Below are 18,827 nucleotides of genomic sequence, written 5' to 3'. Positions count from 1 at the left end.
GTCACACCAGTGCACCTATCTTGAAGCCCCCTCTCTCGTACCGGCCGTCTCCAACCTCGTGAAGATAGGTTCACAACTGTCAACCGGAAAATCAGGGAGATCGTGGTTGTTACTTGCATGTTGTTGAAGGGGGAGATCATGAAGCCTGGAGACGACCCGTCGCCGGCAGCCGCCTCCGCCGTCCCAAGCAACCGACAGAGCTGCAGACCTCCGCCTCAGCCATCGTGTGGGTATCACAGGAGCCCGATGTCCAGTACAACGCTGCTGCCGTCGGCGGCGGCACACAGCCGGCCGGTTCTTCCTTCGCAGTTCACTCATCCCACAATCATGTCGTCATGGCCACCACAATGCCGCTGGCCGGTGACAAGATTATGCATGTGTCGGCTGAACGGACTTCGACATGCAAGGCGATGATCTCATCAAACTCGACTGTTTCCCGTGGAAAAGATTCAGCTACAATGGCAACTATGAACGACGTACCAACACATGCATAATATATACTCCCTCCGTTCCTTTTTAATTGACTCAAATTTAGTGTAAAGTTGTACTAAATTCGAGTCAATTAAAAAAGACCGGAGGGAGTAGTACGGAGTACATGTAATTTTGAAACAAATTCATTGATATATTATTGTAGAACACAACATCAACAACTAGTATCAACCAAGGACAAACCAAAATTACAAGACATGTTACATACTACTCCTGGAGCCAAAACGACCTGAAACTCGGACTAAAAAGCAGTAATACAAGAAGCTGCTCTCCTCCTAGCCATCAACAATCAACCTTCATTGCTTTAGCGCTCTGGACCAGGGATATGGAACTCTGTAGCATTCCTGGAGCTCACCAAGCTCCAAACTTCATGGCAAAAATACGCATTGAACAAGAAGATGTGCGCAACATTCAGGAGCCGTATTGCAGTACATAACTGCAGCTGGATGTCTGAACTGTTCTCTGCAACGAACACAAGAAATTTAGATTACTAATGAGGTTTCATAGAAACATAAATCGATTAACCACATGAGGTAAACCTGCTAACTATATGTTCTACCTCGTCCTTAATCAATCACAGGAGGCGGCGGTGGGGATCCCGGCGGCGTGCCTTGTCTCTTTTTATCCGGCGCGCACAGTTGCCGTCGCTTCCGCGATGAACGGCGAAGCCGCGAGGAATTACTAGCAGGAAGTAGACGGAGGAGAAGCTCGACGGGATCTGGAGTGCTGAATCTGGCCACCGGCGCAGGGGGTGGCTACCTAGGGCGGTGGAGATCGATAGCACTATCCTTGTCGGCCGGTGCGCCGGTTACAAACAGGTATTTTTTTTTTTGAGAACTGTTACAAGCAGGTAAGAAGGGAACTCGGTACGAGAGAGAGAGGGGGGCTTCAAGATCGGTGCACTGGTGTGACGTGTCAAGATCCCACGAGGGGCCTCAGGAGTAGGGTTGAAAATGAAAGGGAAACTTTCCGTCCGTTTTCGAAGAAAAAAGAAATGCAGAGCAAAAAAGGGAAAAGGAAATGGCATTTTGCGGAAAACGAAAGGAAACGGAAGAATCATAAAAGGAAACGAAAATGAAAACGAGGGAGCTGTTTCTGACGGAAACGAAAACGACAAAGGAAATTCCGGATAAACAAATATGAAAAGTTTCCGCAAATGTAACCTAGAGAGGCCCATGTTCTTGGTAGGCCTACATTTACACATGAAACTAGGTCTGCAGGCCACCTACTAATTATAGACAGCCGCCTACAGTCCCGACGACTCATCTCTGTTTGGGACGATTCCATAAGACCTACTCCCAACTCCCAAGCGATCGTAGCGATCACGGCTTCTTCCTACAAGACGAGCGATCAGGCGGCAAAGCGACTGCCCACGAACAGTTTTAGTGTCGACGCAAAAATATTTATGTGAACTTGCGCTTGTCTAAGTGTTAAACTATGTCTGTTATGTAGTACTTTATGTTGAATTGCCGCTTGTTGAAGTTGAGTGGTAGTCCTTGTTTTATTGTCTATTTCGTTATATGTGCCTTTTCGTTATACATACCAAGGTAATATGCCGCCATTTTATTGTGACAAATATTCATTTTCGTAACGTATCCGTTCCGTATCCGCTCCATATTCATTTCCGGTGATTTTCGTTTCCATATTCGTTTCCGGGGTTTCCGATTTCGTTTTCGATTCCGTCAAGATAAGTGAAAAAAAAACGATAAGACATATTTCCGTCCGTTTCCGTTCCGTTTTCAACCCTACTCAGGAGAGGGAGCGTGCGGCCCGTTCCCAGAGAATTTTTCTCCATCTATTCCCCTCCCAGCGCCGCCTCTTCTCCCGTTCCCCATTCCGGCTGCTCCATCTTCGCCAGATCCCGGCCAACTCCGGCCGGGCCGGCACCTCTCCCGCCTACCCTCGCCCCGGCACTCCCTCACCCTCCTTTCTCCAACCCACTGCCATGAATTGCCGGTTCTCAGCACCACCTCAAACCCTATCCTCCGGCTGTACAGAGGTCAAGCTTCGACCTTTGGGTCCATGACGGCGGCGGTGTCGCGGGCGCGGTTAGGGGTGACGCGGCACGGGGATCGGATTCACCGCGCGGAGAAGATTCGGCCGGCCAACAAGTAGCCGACGCCGTCGTCCTCGGGGCCTCGTCTTGATGCCCAATCCCGCACGCCACCGCCCCTCATCGGCCGGCGCGCGTCGTTCCAGCATTCCCTCGCCGGCATCAGCAGGCCCAGCGCGGCAGCGGAGGGCAACAACACTAACAGGAGGAGCAGGTAGTTCCGCTTCTTCATGTCCTGCAAACCATCGAAGCAGAATTAGAGTCTCATTACACACATGGGTTATCTTCACTGATACACACACACAACATCGGTTAGATGCAGGGAACACACGTGAGTAGTGTTAGCTCGCTAGGTTCAGTTATTGTTAGTCGCTGATTCAGTTAACTGCATTGTCTAGTCACACATTAGCTTTACGAAGCTGGGCTGTCGGACACACAATTCTCTATCGTAGCTGTACCAGCCGTTGTAGTCTTTTAACTGATTATTGTGTTGATTACACTAGTAGGACAAAAAAGGCATATGTTTTAGAGTAGATATATTGGTTTTATCAGACTATGATTCCGATGTATAATCTGCATATACTAGAATTTAGTACAAATGATGCATCTTGAACAATATTGTTCAGAAAGTTATTTTAAACATGGAGGTCTGTAAATTCTGAAACTTGAAAAGGTTATACTTCTAGATTTCTTCCAGGAACCTGTTCCTTTTTATTCATGCATGTAAGCCATCCTTGGTTTCTAATTTATATGCAATAATGTGGTACCTTTGTTTCGTCGCAGCTGCCACTATATTTGACCGAGTTTCATTCCATATTTCCGGAAGGTTTTACTTGTCAATGTTCGAGATACTATCAAGAAGAAATGGTCCTCCTTTTCTGCCCTGATTGGATTGACGCGCAGCTGGGTGGTTCTGGCAGAACTAGCATGGTCGCCACGACACGAGGTGGTCCGGCTGCTGCACCTCTACTTCGAGCAGAAAGGTTGTGCAGCAGTTCCGGCGTCTCCATGGCACAGGGAGCTGCATTCTGCTGCTACTCTACTTGGATCAAGAAGGAGGGCTCTATTGGGTGGTGGTGCTGCACAGGTGTGCCCCCCTCCGACTATCTCTGGCAGCTGCTGATGTCGCAGGTGTCCTGCTGCTGCTAGGTGCAAACAGTTGTGCACTCAACCTTTGTTTAGCAGATCACACACGTAGTTGATTTTGGTTAATAGTTCATACTAACTGCTAGAGTATTTTTCTTAAAAATATTTCATGCCTTGGTTAGTGTCCCATGCATGCTAGGATGTGCAAGTAGTTGCACAATTATTTTGTTCAGATTGGTTCAGGTTGTACATTAGTTTGGCTTGCCTAGTAAAGTGACAGTACTTGTTAACTTAGGGAGTTGTAATAATTGTGTTGTGTTATGTATCTCTTGCAGGATTTCTTATCACTAAACTGTTGTGTTTGAGAGCATCTTTGTAGCTGCTAAAACCGCTGTACGGTGTGGTGGAGACAATGCTCGGCCTTGGCTTGGCTACAACGTCTCTGGTGAGCTCCTAGTTCACCCTTTGATCTCCGGCTCCTATGTGCTCTGTGATATCAGACGTGACGGGCTTCTCTTGCCTCTGGCCGTTTCAGAGTCTGGAAGCGTGACCCGGAAGCAAATGTTTTAATATTGTAGTAGTATTCGTTTTCATGTTTTCTTAGCACGTGTTTCTGTTTGTTTTTTGACGTTTCTACTTACATACTGATTGAAATGTCCAAAAAAGGGCAAATGTTATGGCATTTCCTGATTAAACTGCCAGTGAGCTTAAGTAATGCTTTTGTTTCCTTTCACATTGGAAAACGGAGCAAGTGGATCATACTCTCCCTATTGTGCTTTGTTTGGTTGAAAGTACAACTCTAGATGACATTTTGTGCGACATTTTCTTTTCGGGACTGAGGAATTAGTATTAAATGAGTTTGTATCTAGATTCATAGAGAAGCTGAAAGAAGGGATGGAGTAATCGATTGGATAGGTAGCTAAGCTAGGTTGCATAATTTGATTAATTACTGGCTGTGCTTGAGGCAAAGAGTGGGAGGCGGGAGTCGTGCACTGTGAGGCGTTGGTGAAGGCGAGAGGCGAAAGAAATAGCGACCTGACCCGACTGATTGATCGAAGAAACGTACGTAAAAAGAAGCAACGAACGAGCTGAATAATAATAATTTACTGGATGATGATTGGACGAGGGTGAGTTGCGAATTGAAGGACTCGTTGATTAATTGGTTAATTATTACTCCTCACTACGGGAACCAGCGGAGGGGCCGACGGCCGGCGGCCGTCGGCACAGCATCACCTGCCGTCGGCCTACGTCTGTGCCGACGGCCGCCGTCGGCACATCGCCGTCGGCACGATGATCGCCTCGGCACGCGGCTCGCCGTCGGCCCAGCCTTTGCCGTCGGCACGGACTCCGGCCCGACGGTCAAACGACGCCGTCGGCCGATGGCGTCGGCACGGTCAACGTGGGGCCCGCGGAGCGTCTAACGGCCGTTAGGTCAAGGGAAGTGCGTGCGACGGCCAAGCCGTCGGCCTAGACACACCATCGGAGGACCGAGCACGCCACGCGTCCACGCCCCTGCCGGCTGTCTGACGGCCAGCCGTCGGCCTAGACACTGTCATCGGAGGACCAGAGCACGCCACGCGTCCACGCCCTGCCGGGCTGTGCCGACGGCCAAGCCGTCGGCCCGGATGTCTTGCCATCGGAGGCCCAGATGCTGCCACGCGTCCACGCCCACTGCTCGTGCCGACGGCCAAGTTGCCGGCCCAGTCCTTCGGCCCAGACGCAGCTGCCGCCCGCTCCCATGCGGCTGGGCGCGCCTTCTGTGCGACGGCATAGCCGTCGGCACGGCCGCCATTTGGCACGTCCAGGGGGCTGCGACGGCTATGCCGTCGGCACAGCCATACCATTTGGTTTCCGTTGCATTTCTGGCCCCGACAAGACGCACGGCATATATAGCGATAATATACATTCAAATGCATCACAAATGTTGCACAAGACATAATCATCATCAAATGTAGCAACAACATCATCGTGATACAAATATGTGTCATGTAGCACACATAATCATCATACATCGTCGACACATGGCACACACGATCGACGCACACCCGCTAGACACCTAGCTAAGGGAAACTAAGATCGGGGGCTCCGACTCGTAAATTCGGGCGTCCGGCCTTTGTCGAGGTAGACCGAAGTAGAACCATGGCACAGAACCATCGCCGGCGGTGAAAACCCTGAAGCACCGGGAGAATGGCGGCCGGGGTGCATCGGTGTGCCCTCGCGCGACGAACCAGGAGAGGGTCGGTTCCGCGAACTTCCGTGCCCTACATGTTTGACAAGAGTTAGCATCTTACACATGGGAAAGGAAAGCGGTGAGAAGCGGTTAGGCACGGGACTTACCGGAGTCCGTGCGTAGTATGTGGCCGCGAAAGCTTCCCTCGATGGGCACACCGGAGTCGGCCCCGGCCTAGGTGGCTCCTGTTCCGTAAGTGCGATCCTCTCTCCAGTCTGTAAGAACGTCCTGACCGCCTGAAATATAGTTTAGATGTCAAGCGCCGCAGATATAAAAAAAGGGAGGTGGGACTTGTCATGTCTTCGAACCATAAAAGATTGTAACTTACACGACTCGTCGCCTCCCGGTACTCTTCCCAAGCCGCTCTCTTGAGGTCCCACTCTGCTACAACCGTCAAATAGTTCTCATAAGCGGCCGCGTAGGCGGCCTCAAAGTGAGCCTACAATTTCCAAGAAAAGGAGTCATGTCACTTTAGCCATTCGGGGATGAATGTTGGAAAGAAGATGGAAATGAGAAAACTTACATCCGTACGACGGTGTCGAGGAGCGCGACCGGTGGGTCGCCGGCGGTGAGGGTAGACCTGATCTGCGTGAGGGTCCTCTGCGGCTTGATCACCCCACTAAGAAGCTTCGTGCGGCCATGCTCCGAGCCGCTCCCCGCCACCATAATCGCCGTCAAGTCGGTCTCCTGCTCAATAGGATCATCCACCTCCGGATGAAGACCCTTGAACACCGAGCGATACTTGTCCAACTCCTCTTCGGCAAAGCCGTAGTACTCGGGCAGCGAGGGCGAGGCTGGCTCGGATCGGGCTGCTTCGGCTTCATCTTCCGCCACCCTCCCACCTCGGTGAGAGGCTCCCCGAGTTCCGCCTCTGCACAAACAAGATAAATGTTATGTGTATCAAGTAGTAATATGAGGGGAAATAAATGCAAGTTGTTCCATGTATATATGTACCTTGTGCTTCCTGTAGCGCTCGGTCTTTGCGGCTTCCCGCACTGTGTGTTCCTCCAGTGCCCCGGTTTGCCTTGTTGCGCGCGCTCTTGGCGTTGAAGTCGGCGTCTTCGCCAACCCACCTCGCTACCAAGGCCTCAAATGCGTCTTCCTTATTCTCGCACCATAGGGGCATAACCTGAAAAACCAAAACTCATTTGAAGAACACATAATGCAATCCCAAGTATGCGGCAACATCGAGTCTCATTGAATATTTACTTACCTTGAAGTAATCTTCCTTTGTCATCGAGGATCGTCCCGATATTGTCGGCTTTCTTGACCCTCGTGCCTGCTCGGCCTTGAAGTGCCCGATGCGGGTATGCTTCGATTGTACCACTGTTGCCTTGTCAACCTCTCGACAAGCCCTAGTCGGCACCGCCTTCCCTAGCTCAACCATATCATCGGGCACCTTATAATGGGTCTGCAATCATGCATAAGAATAATTGTGAGAGAGACATGAGTTAGCATAGTGTGGTCATCAACTATGAAGTAAACTCGATAAGCATGCTTTACCCAAAACTTGGTGTACACGGCGTCATAAGCTGTCCCAAAGCCCGGGCAAGGAGCTGCCTCATAGTCCTCCCAAGTCTCGGCTAGCTTCTTCTCGACGCCGGGGACCGGAGTGTAAAAGCCCGGCCGATCGCCTAATAAGAGCTCCAATCATGCTCGACGGCCGGCGAACCCCCTTGTCATATGTCCAATTGCCGCACAATAATCAAAACATTAGTATGCCAATCAGTTATGCACAATAATGAAAACATTAGTACATAGCAAAATGAATCTAAATGTTCAAAATTAAACTTACTCTTTTTCGTTCGGGATGATGAGGGCTTTCGCATCCTGGCTAGTAGGCTCCCTCCTCTCATCAGGGACTTGCGCTTCACCACGAATGCGCAACTTCTTCGGCGCCATCTCCCTCTCCGCCTCCTCGTCCTGCCCTCCACCTCCATCTCCACCTCCATCTCCACCTCCATCTCCCCCTCGGTGGTTGTGTGTGAGCGGACGGGAAGCCACGTCGCCGAAGCAGAGGGTATGTCACCAAGGAAAGGTCCACCTCCACCTCGTCCTCGTCCTCCACCTCCACCTCGTCCTCGTCCTCCACCTCCGCCTCCGCCTCGTCCTCCAGCTCGTCCTCCACCTCCACCTCGTCCTCCACCTCCACCACGTCCTCCACCTCCACCTACACCTCCACCTCCAACTCCACCCGTGTCATCGTCCGCGTAACGCGAGCTGGCACGCGTTGGTCTTCCACTTCTAGTGGTCCCGGTGAACTTCTGTTGGCTCATACTCTTCAAAATGGAGTTCATGGATTGCTTGCTTCCGCTCATATTGATCAATCACCTGCATTGACAAAGAGTAAACAAGTAAGCATTCATGCCTTAGTAAAATGTAGACACTAAGCAAAAAATAGATACTAAGCATAAGAAGCATATTGAAAAATAGATACTAAGCATAAGAAGCATATTGAAAAATAGATACTAAGCATAAGAAGCATATTGAAAAATAGATACTAAGCATAAGAAGCATATTGAAAAATAAATACTAAGTATAAGAAGCATATGGAAAAATAGATACTAAGCATAAAGGCATAAAGGACCCTCACCTCGAATCATCACTATCATAATGAGGCATTGGGTTCTCATAACGAGGCATTGGGTTCTCATTTTCACTATCACTATCAGTATCATGTGAGTAATGAGGTTGGGTGGGAATGTCCGGTGGAGTCTCATCATTGAACCCATTGCCCTCATGTAACTTGGTGAGCATTTGTATGTCCTTTAGGTCCACCACTGTTTCACCATGAAGATGTGCCTCGTTCTCGAGGTCCTCAAGACCAATTTCTATTTCGAAATCCCCAAAGTTCTCTTGCTCTTGATAAAAAATTCCCTCGTATGTTACAGGGTCAATGTTGTTGTAATCCTCGTCGGAGGGCATGGGTAGCTTACCATGTGGTGATACCTTGAACACGACTTCCCAGCCTTTGAGGTACTCCTTTTGACATGGGTAGGGCAAATAATAAACTTGCTTGGCTTGGTGAGCCACAACAAAGACATCGGCTCCGCTATAGCAGGTTGAAGGCCTAACTTCCACTAACCCAATGGAAGGAGTGCTTCTCTGTCCAACTTGTGGGTCGAACCAGTGGCATTTGAACACAACGAGATTGAGTTGTATGTTTGTCCTATTGAATGTCAGCTCGTATACATTCTCTAACCTTCCGTAGTATTCTATGTCATCGGATCCTTTGGTGAAGACCCCAGTATTTATAGTTTTTGGGTTAGGCCGATTCTTCTGGTGATACTCTGTATGGAAGCGATACCCATTCACATCGTACTTCTCATACATTGAGATTCTACGGTTGCAACCACTGGGAAACACATCTCAGCTCATCCGTCATCTCAACGTTGGGATCACCTCCCTACAAATTCAGTTCAAATTGTTTCTTTGCATTAGTTACGTGTAATAAGAGGGACAAGTCACGGATTGCAAAAGTATTGGATAAAAGGGACTTGTTAGAAATTACTTTTTCGTAGAACCAATCCAGGAATTTTTTCTTTCCGGGACGACTCTCTTTCAAAAGAATCTCCATCTCCGCATCAGAGGGATCCGTCGATCTCGTCCAATATTCATCCTTGTATTGGCTAAAAGGAAGAAAAAACGTATTAGACCAAAATCGAGTTACTAATAGCAAAGTAATTTGTTCACCATTTTACCTTATGAATTTGAGCACTTCTTGCATGTTCGTAACCACATAAAACATTATGCAATCTTTCTCTTCCTTTGTCAAGATGCCCTTTTTAGAGGCACCAGCCTTGCCACCGTGACATTTGAAGAGGAGGAGCTTGGGGTCATGCTTGGGCTCGTCGATATTGTACCGAGATATCGGGTTATGCATAGTGGGAACATCATCCGCATAGTACGTTGTCGTGGCGTCTGCCATCTCCCGGAGGATAGTTGCCTCAGCTATGCATGCTTCAATCTTATTTTTGTTGCCACATTTGTTTCGAATATACTTGAACTCTCTCTCAATGCAAAGCGCCAACGATCTTTGCACCGGTCCACCCAAGAGTGCCTCGTTCGCAAGATGCACAATGAGATGTAACATCGGAGTAAAGAAACCTGGTGGAAAGATCATCTCTAACTTGCATAACAACTCCGGCACTTGATCATGCAACTTCGCAATCACCGACTCACATATACGCTTAGCACAGACCGTGCGGAAGAAATGGCTCAACTCCGCAAGCACTCGCCGGACATGCTCGGGAGATACCCTCGAACCATCACCGGCATCGCCGCTCAATCCATATATGATAGTCGTGACTCTTGAGCCCGTTTACTTTTCCCGTTGTAAGATTGACTCCCTTACTCATATTCGAACAATAGCCATCTGGGAACATAACGGCGTTTTTCAGCCAACTCATTGCCTCCTTCTTCTGGAGACTATCAAGCACGTAGTTGGCATGCGGCTTGACCCAATTTTTTCTATTGCCCTCGGGAGGATGCATGTGTAGTCTTTGCCTGTCACACGCATTCTCAACATCGACTCTAGCCTTGACATTATCCTTTGTCTTGTCGGGAATGTTCGGGACGGTGTTAAAAACGGACTCCCCCACATTCTTTTCGGTGTGCATCATATCGATGTTATGGGGAAGTTCGAGATCCTTGTAATACTCGAGCTGCGTTAAGCCTGGCACGTGAGTCCAGTTGTGTGTCTCACCATATCCCACAAATGTTTTGCCGGGTTCTTTACTACGCTGGAGAGCACGTAGCTCACCATCAACAGTTTCACCATTGAACTTTGGTATCGTTTCTTCTTCACGCACAACTTTGCCCTTTGTGAAGTTCTTTTTGTCTCCTCTGAACCGATGCCCTCTTTTGAGGTACTTTCGATGTTTGTCAAATGCGACATATTTGCGACCCGCATTCAGCCAAATGAACTCCAATCGGTGCACTGCACACCGGGCATGGAAACCTACCAGCTGTACAATGCCCGCAAAATAGAGCGTACCCGGGTAGGTCGTGCATGGAATATTGGAACCAAACTTTCATGACAAAGTTTGTCTTCGTTGCTCGGTCGTATGTCAAGGTCCCATGGTGCCAAGAGTGGTGCAAATCATCCACAAGCGGTTGCATGAATACACTCAAATTCTTCCCCGGGTAATCAGGCCCTGGAATGATCATCGACAGGAATATGGTCTTCCTTTGCATAAGGACTCCGGGAGGGAGATTGAGCGGAATAACAAACACGGGCCAACAGCTGTACGCGGATGCTGACATACCATATGGATTGAATCCATCGGTTGCTATCGCAATTCTGACATTCCGAGCATCATTTGCCTTATCAGGGTGTTTTGCATCGAAGTTCTGCCATGCTTTACCATCAGATGGGTGCCCCATGTTTAGTCGTCCCTCCGCGTCCTTGAATCTCAACCCGTTCTTATGCCACGTCATCTGTTTGGCTGACTCCTCGGACATGTAAAGCCGTTGGATTCTTTTTATGAACGGGAGATAACGAAGAATCTTCACGGCGACTTTTGTCCGCACCTTCTCACCATTAGCTCTCAAGTTATCTCATGATACCTAGAGGACCCACACTTGCTACAATATTTGTCATCCGCAAACTCTTTCCAAAACAAAAGACAGTTTTGGGACAACAATCATACTTCACATAATCCATGCCGAGCGCTTTCAACATTTTCTTTGCTGCATACATGGTTTTAGGCGGACAATGGCCTTCGGGCAACATGTTACCAACGATTACCAAATTTTTTTCAAAGCATGCACGGTGTCTTTGTCGAACTGGGCCTTGTCGGCTAGTACTTGCGCGATGGCATCGAGCTGAGAAATTTTTGCACCCTCGTATAGAGGCCTCTTAGCCGCAGCCATCATATCATAGAAGGCCTTTGCGGTAGGCTCGGGTTCCTCCGGTTACGGCGGTTCCTCCGGTTACGGCGGTCCCTCGGGTTACGGCGGTTCCTCCTGTTACGGCGATTACGGCATGTAGGCATCGTGGAGATCATCTAGCAAGTATCTAATCCCATCGTCCTCATTGCCATCGATTCGCTGCCTCATCACCTCACCTCTGTCACGTTCGTGCGAGCAAAGTCGACACACGTGACGTAATCAGCATATACCCATTCAACCAAAGATGTTTAGTCATATCATCCTTTCCGTGACGATGACGCCTCTTGCAACGAGCGCAAGGGCAACTTGGACGAACGCGACTTTGAACCACGCGCTAACTCCTTCACTAATAAATTGGTCTTCCATACCCACTCTTCTGTCATTTCGATCGAACTAGCACGGCCACTTTGTACATCCACCCATTATCAGCCATCCTCTGCTTGATTGGGAGACAAACAACAAATAGTACCATGAAATTAAATGCATCATATTTTTTTATTTTACCGGGCGAAACGCATGCATCAACCTACATCTCTACTAGGTGGGCTCCTAGCAGCCGCCGGATCCGTAGTTGGCTACGTTCTCCATGCTCTACCCCGGTCCAAGTCAGAATTTCGGCAGCACCTCCCCGCTGCTCTCCCGATACACGTCTCGGCAAAAAACCGAGAGGATGTGCATCCGGAGAACAACGGGGAGGCGCCGCCAAATCCCGACTCGGACCGGAGTAGAACATGGAAAACGTAGACAACTACGCATCCGCCGACTGTCCCGTAAATGCCGCAAGCGTTACGGTTGAAAATATGCCGACCACTAATGCATATTTATCCGCGTAACGCTCGCGGACGGGAAGTGACTCCTAGGTTACGCAACTTTACTTGAAAAATGAATCTAGTGATGTAAAAAAATGCGGAGAGGGGAGGCGAAGTTTTAGCTCACCCTCGGCGGTGGGAGAGAATCGCCGACGACACGGGGTTAACTACGACACGGCGGTCACGACGACACGGCGGTCACGACGGAGCGGTCGTGGTCACGACAGGGCAGTCACGACGGAGCGGTCACGACGGGGCAATCATGGCGGGGCCTAGTTAAAACAACAACAAAATTAGTTTCCATTTGCTCTATTTCTATTTGCTCTATTTACAACAAAATTATTTGCTCTATTTCTATTTGCTCTATTTACAACAAAATTATTTCTATTTGCTCTATTTACAACTAAATCATCTACAACAAATAGAAATAAAAAAAAGGAAAAAATGGGGGGGAATGCTTACGATGAGGAGGGCGGCAGCGGGGACGGGCTCGGGAGGAGGGTGGCGGCGCGCGGTGGCCGGCGGCGGCCGGGGAGGAGGGCTGCCGGGGAGGGGGCGCCGGGAGGGGGGCTGGGGAGGGGCTGCCGGGGACGGGGCGCCGGGACGGGGCGCCGAGGACGGAGGCGGCAGGACGGGGACGGAGGCGGCCGGGGAGGAGGGCTGCCGGGGAGGGGGCGCCGGGGACGGGGGCGCCGGGGACGGGGCGCCGGGGACGGGGCCGGCGCGCGGCGCGTGGGGAGAAGGCGTGCGGCCGGCGGCGGCGCAGTGGTCGGGCGGCGGCGCGGCGGTGGTCGGCGGCGGCGAGGGCCGTGGTGGCGCGGCGGTGGGCCGGCGGCGGCCGCAGGGAGTGGCGCGGGCGGTGGCTGGTGGGGGGCGGGGAGTGGCGTCAGGCCCGAGCCGGACTCGGTCCGGCTCGGTCACATAGGGCAGCCCTAGTGTGAGCGACTGGCCGGCCCAGCCGTCACATGTGTTTTTTTTTTTTTTTTTTTTTAATCTTCTCTGATTTTTTTTCTCTGCAGGACTACAATCAAGTAAAATATAGAATCTGGAAACTGAAAATCTATAGGCATTTTTTTTATTTTCATTTTTTTTCCTTTTAACTGAAAATAAGGTGGTTTTGTGTTAAAAAATGACTTGCGCTAATTACCGTGCAGAAAATCTATAGGCATTATATATTGAAACGGAGGGAGTATTATTATAGGGAGACACACACATTTTGGGGCCATTCCGACCTTTCAATGCTCGATTTCTGACGAAAACCTAATTACGTTGACCGCGCGATCTACCCCTTTGACTACATCCCACCGGGGCTCCCCTGGTGGGCATATGCCTCTATTTGATCTTGGTTACGTCATAGGTACATGTGATAACAACTATCAGCCCATATGACTTCGTTTGCTTCGCCAACTGCGCAAAACGGGGCCGCCGGGACATGCGGTATGGCCGTACCGGGCGCGCGGTTGCACCCGTCCGCCAACGCGCGAAACGGAAAACATTTAGCACATAAAATGACGCGTCCTAGACCTAAAACCATTTTTCCCTCCATTTATTGAGCGAAGGAAAGTGTCGCCCGGTTCAAATCCGGTCGGTTTCCGGCGGATTCGGCGGGGCACCGCAGAAGCGGGTGGGATTCCCGGATGGCTTCCGCGCGCATATGGCATGTGATAGGTGGTGCGTAGGAGGTATCCTGCCGCTGCGCGGAGGTCCCGCGCGATATCGAAATGCGCACCATGTAGCCGCTTCCCAACAAAAACCCCTTCCGGCACCCCGAAAATGGAAAAACCGTCGCCCGTGGTTCGGATTGGAAATCCGCGACCGGGGCCTTGCTTCCCATCCTAGGGCCCACGCACGTGCCAAAATATGGCCTCGTTCCGACAAACTATGTGGTGAAACGGGCCGTTTCCTACTCATTTCCCCTAAAAGCCATAGAACTCCGGACGAGATAGCCCTGTTCGTGAAGGGTTCTCCAAGATAATTGCCGTATCCCAGTTCCGTCTTTTGCAGTGGTTACTAGGACACATAAAATGACGCCACGCGGCTCCGCTCGATTTTTGGGTCCGTTTGCTTCGCCAACCGCGCAAAACGGGGCCGGGACATGCGGTATGGCCGCACGGCGCGCGGTTGCACCCGTCCGCCAACGCGCGAAACGGAAAACATTTAGCACATAAAATGACGCGTCCTAGACCTAAAACCATTTTTCCCTCCATTTATTGAGCGAAGGAAAGTGTCGCCCCAGTTCAAATCCGGTCAGTTTCCAGCGGATTCGGCGGGGCACCGCAGAAGCGGGTGGGATTCCTGCATGGCTTCCGCGCGCATATGGCATGTGATAGGTGGTGCGTAGGAGGTATCCTACCGCTGCGCGGAGGTCCCGCGCGATACTGAAATGCGCACCATGTAGTCGCTTCACAAAAAAAGCCCTTCCGCACCCCGAAAATGGAAAAACCGTCGCCCGTGGTTCGGATTGGAAATCCGCGACCGGGGCCTTGCTTCCCATCCTAGGGCCCACGCACGTGCCAAATATGGCCTCGTTCCGACAAACTATGTGGTGAAACGGGCCGTTTCCTACTCATTTCCCCTAAAAGCCATAGAACTCCGGACAAGATAGCCCCGTTCTTGAAGGGTTCTCCAAGATAATTGCCGTATCCCAGTTCCGTCTTTTGCAGTGGTTACTAGGACACATAAAATGACGCCACGCGGCTCCGCTCGATTTTTTGGGTCCGTTTGCTTCGCCAACTGCGCAAAACGGGGCCGCCGGGACATGCGGTATGGCCGTGCGGCGCGCGGTTGCACCCGTCCGCCAACGCGCGAAACGGAAAACATTTAGCACATAAAATGACGCGTCCTAGACCTAAAACCATTTTTCCCTCCATTTATTGAGCGAAGGAAAGTGTCGCCCCGGTTCAAATCCGGTCGGTTTCAATGATTCGGCGGGGCACCGCAGAAGCGGGTGGGATTCCCGGATGGCTTCCGCGCGCATATGGCATGTGATAGGTGGTGCGTAGGAGGTATCCTACCGCTGCGCGGAGGTCCCGCGCGATACTGAAATGCGCACCATGTAGCTGCTTCACAAAAAAGCCCTTCCGGCACCCGAAAATGGAAAAACCGTCGCCCGTGGTTCGGATTGGAAATCCGCGACCGGGGCCTTGCTTCCCATCCTAGGGCCCACGCACGTGCCAAATATGGCCTCGTTCCGACAAACTATGTGGTGAAACGGGCCGTTTCCTACTCATTTCCCCTAAAAGCCATAGAACTCCGGACGAGATAGCCCTGTTCGTGAAGGGTTCTCCAAGATAATTGCCGTATCCCAGTTCCGTCTTTTGCAGTGGTTACTAGGACACATAAAATGACGCCACGCGGCTCCGCTCGATTTTTTGGGTCCGTTTGCTTCGCCAATCGCGCAAAACGGGCCGCCGGGACATGCGGTATGGCCGTACGGCGCGCGGTTGCACCCGTCCGCCAACGCGCGAAACGGAAAACATTTAGCACATAAAATGACGCGTCCTAGACCTAAAACCATTTTTCCCTCCATTTATTGAGCGAAGGAAAGTGTCGCCCCGGTTCAAATCCGGTCAGTTTCCAGCGGATTCGGCTGGGCACCGCAGGAAGCGGGTGGGATTCCCAGATGGCTTCCGCGCGCATATGGCATGTGATAGGTGGTGCGTAGGAGGTATCCTACCGCTGCGCGGAGGTCCCGCGCGATACTGAAATGCGCACCATGTAGCCGCTTCACAAAAAAAGCCCTTCCGGCACCCCGAAAATGGAAAAACCGTCGCCCGTGGTTCGGATTGGAAATCCGCGACCGGGGCCTTGCTTCCCATCCTAGGGCCCACGCACGTGCCAAATATGGCCTCGTTCCGACAAACTATGTGGTGAAACGGGCCGTTTCCTACTCATTTCCCCTAAAAGCCATAGAACTCCGGACGAGATAGCCCTGTTCGTGAAGGGTTCTCCAAGATAATTGCCGTATCCCAGTTCCGTCTTTTGCAGTGGTTACTAGGACACATAAAATGACGCCACGCGCTCCGCTCGATTTTTGGGTCCGTTTGCTTCGCCAATCGCGCAAAACAGGCCGCCGGACATGCGGTATGGCCGTACCGGGCGCGCGGTTGCACCCGTCCGCCAACGCGCGAAACGGAAAACATTTAGCACATAAAATGACGCGTCCTAGACCTAAAACCATTTTTCCCTCCATTTATTGAGCGAAGGAAAGTGTCGCCCCGGTTCAAATCCGGTCAGTTTCCAGCGGATTCGGCGGGGCACCGCAGGAAGCGGGTGGGATTCCCAGATGGCTTCCGCGCGCATATGGCATGTGATAGGTGGTGCGTAGGAGGTATCCTACCGCTGCGCGGAGGTCCCGCGCGATACTGAAATGCGCACCATGTAGCTGCTTCACAAAAAAAAGCCCTTCCGGCACCCCGAAAATGGAAAAACCGTCGCCCGTGGTTCGGATTGGAAATCCGCGACCGGGGCCTTGCTTCCCATCCTAGGGCCCACGCACGTGCCAAATATGGCCTCGTTCCGACAAACTATGTGGTGAAACGGGCCGTTTCCTACTCATTTCCCCTAAAAGCCATAGAACTCCCGACGAGATAGCCCTGTTCGTGAAGGGTTCTCCAAGATAATTGCCGTATCCCAGTTCCGTCTTTTGCAGTGGTTGCTAGGACACATAAAATGACGCCACGCGGCTCCGCTCGATTTTTTGGGTCCGTTTGTTTCGCCATCGTCGCAAAACGGGGCCGCCGGGACATGCGGTATGGCCGTACCGGGCGCGCGGTTGCACCCGTCCGCCAACGCGCGAAACGGAAAACATTTAGCACATAAAATGACGCGTCCTAGACCTAAAACCATTTTTCCCTCCATTTATTGAGCGAAGGAAAGTGTCGCCCCAGTTCAAATCCGGTCAGTTTCAGTGATTCGGCGGCACCGCAGAAGCGGGTGGGATTCCCGAGATGGCTTCCGCGCGCATATGGCATGTGATAGGTGGTGCGTAGGAGGTATCCTGCCGCTGCGCGGAGGTCCCGCGCGATACTGAAATGCGCACCATGTAGCTGCTTCACAAAAAAGCCCTTCGGCACCCCGAAAATGGAAAAACCGTCGCCCGTGGTTCGGATTGGAAATCCGCGACCGGGGCCTTGCTTCCCATCCTAGGGCCCACGCACGTGCCAAATATGGCCTCGTTCCGACAAACTATGTGGTGAAACGGGCCGTTTCCTACTCATTTCCTGGATTTTCACCAAGTGCTGGCCCATGTCTGCGAAAATCGTCAACGCCGGGTACATGCAAGGTTAGCCAAACCCTACATCACACTTGTGCACATATGCTAGGGACATATGCAAGTTTTTAAGCGGTTCCGACGCTCCGCTGATCTGTATCTTCGGAAACCCTAGGGCGGGGACCCCGCAGATCTACCCCTATAGCTTTCTCCGTGTGACGGTGTAACAATGGATTTTTTTATTTGCTTTGGTTTGTTTAGGACATATGTACATGGGAAACCATAGGTTGGGCTTACTTTACCATAAAATAGGCTCCATTTTAGCCGTACCAGGAGTTTGCACATACGTATCCTGGATTTTCACCAAGTCTTTGGCCCATGTCTGCGAAAATCGTCAACGCCGGGTACATGCAAGGTTAGCCAAACCCTACATCACACTTGTGCACATATGCTAGGGACATATGCAAGTTTTTAAGCGGTTCCGACGCTCCGCTGATCTGTATCTTCGGAAACCCTAGGCGGGGACCCCGCAGATCTACCCCTATAGCTTTCTCCGTGTGACGGTGTAACAATGGATTTTTTATTTGCTTTGGTTTGTTTAGGACATATGTACATGGGAAACCATAGGTTGGGCTTACTTTACCATAAAATAGGCTCCATTTTAGCCGTACCAGAGTTTGCACATGCATCCCGGATTTTCACCAAGTGCTGGCCCATGTCTGCGAAAATCGTCAACGCCGGGTACATGCAAGGTTAGCCAAACCCTACATCACACTTGTGCACATATGCTAGGGACATATGCAAGTTTTTAAGCGGTTCCGACGCTCCGCTGATCTGTATCTTCGGAAACCCTAGGGCGGGGACCCCGCAGATCTACCCCTATAGCTTTCTCCGTGTGACGGTGTAACAATGGATTTTTTTATTTGCTTTGGTTTGTTTAGGACATATGTACATGGGAAACCATAGGTTGGGCTTACATTAACATAAAATAGTCTCCAATTTAGCCGTACCGGGAGTTTGCACATCTGAGATCCTGGATTTTCACCAAGTGCTGGC

General features: G+C 51.0%; 1 protein-coding gene and 2 long non-coding RNA genes across 5 annotated transcripts; 1 reads left to right on the top strand and 2 right to left on the bottom strand.

Annotated features, from left to right (window-relative positions):
* Positions 1-598: 598 nt before the first annotated feature.
* LOC127309605 (uncharacterized) lies at positions 599-1,315 on the bottom strand. Its single transcript, XR_007857242.1, has 2 exons — positions 1,049-1,315; positions 599-951 (listed from the first exon to the last, which is right to left on the bottom strand). It is a non-coding gene; the product is annotated as an uncharacterized lncRNA (long non-coding RNA).
* A 930-nt stretch (positions 1,316-2,245) lies between these two features.
* LOC127307743 (uncharacterized) lies at positions 2,246-4,361 on the top strand. Of its 3 annotated transcripts, none has more exons than XR_007855807.2 (3): positions 2,247-2,756; positions 3,326-3,629; positions 3,964-4,361. It is a non-coding gene; the product is annotated as an uncharacterized lncRNA (long non-coding RNA). The 3 variants fall into 3 exon arrangements; XR_007855808.2 differs by having other exon boundaries at positions 3,326-3,691; XR_007855806.2 differs by lacking the exon at positions 3,964-4,361 and having other exon boundaries at positions 2,246-2,756; positions 3,326-3,953.
* Positions 4,362-7,938: 3,577 nt separating this feature from the next.
* LOC127309604 (uncharacterized) lies at positions 7,939-9,195 on the bottom strand. Its single transcript, XM_051340390.2, has 2 exons — positions 8,452-9,195; positions 7,939-8,189 (listed from the first exon to the last, which is right to left on the bottom strand). The coding sequence occupies exons 1-2, from the start codon at positions 9,189-9,191 to the stop codon at positions 8,186-8,188; spliced, it is 744 nt and encodes a 247-aa protein (XP_051196350.2). The 5' UTR covers positions 9,192-9,195; the 3' UTR covers positions 7,939-8,185.
* Positions 9,196-18,827: the final 9,632 nt, after the last annotated feature.

The sequence above is a fragment of the Lolium perenne genome, chromosome 6 (assembly GCF_019359855.2).
Source record: "Lolium perenne isolate Kyuss_39 chromosome 6, Kyuss_2.0, whole genome shotgun sequence".
Lineage (NCBI taxonomy): Eukaryota > Viridiplantae > Streptophyta > Magnoliopsida > Poales > Poaceae > Lolium > Lolium perenne.
Note: the sequence above shows the minus strand (reverse complement) of the source record. Positions and strands in the feature narration are given on the sequence as shown.

Bases quoted from the DNA above. Each gene is read 5' to 3' on its own strand.
- LOC127309604 (XM_051340390.2), bottom strand. From the start codon at position 9,191: ATGTATGAGAAGTACGATGTGAATGGGTATCGCTTCCATACAGAGTAT.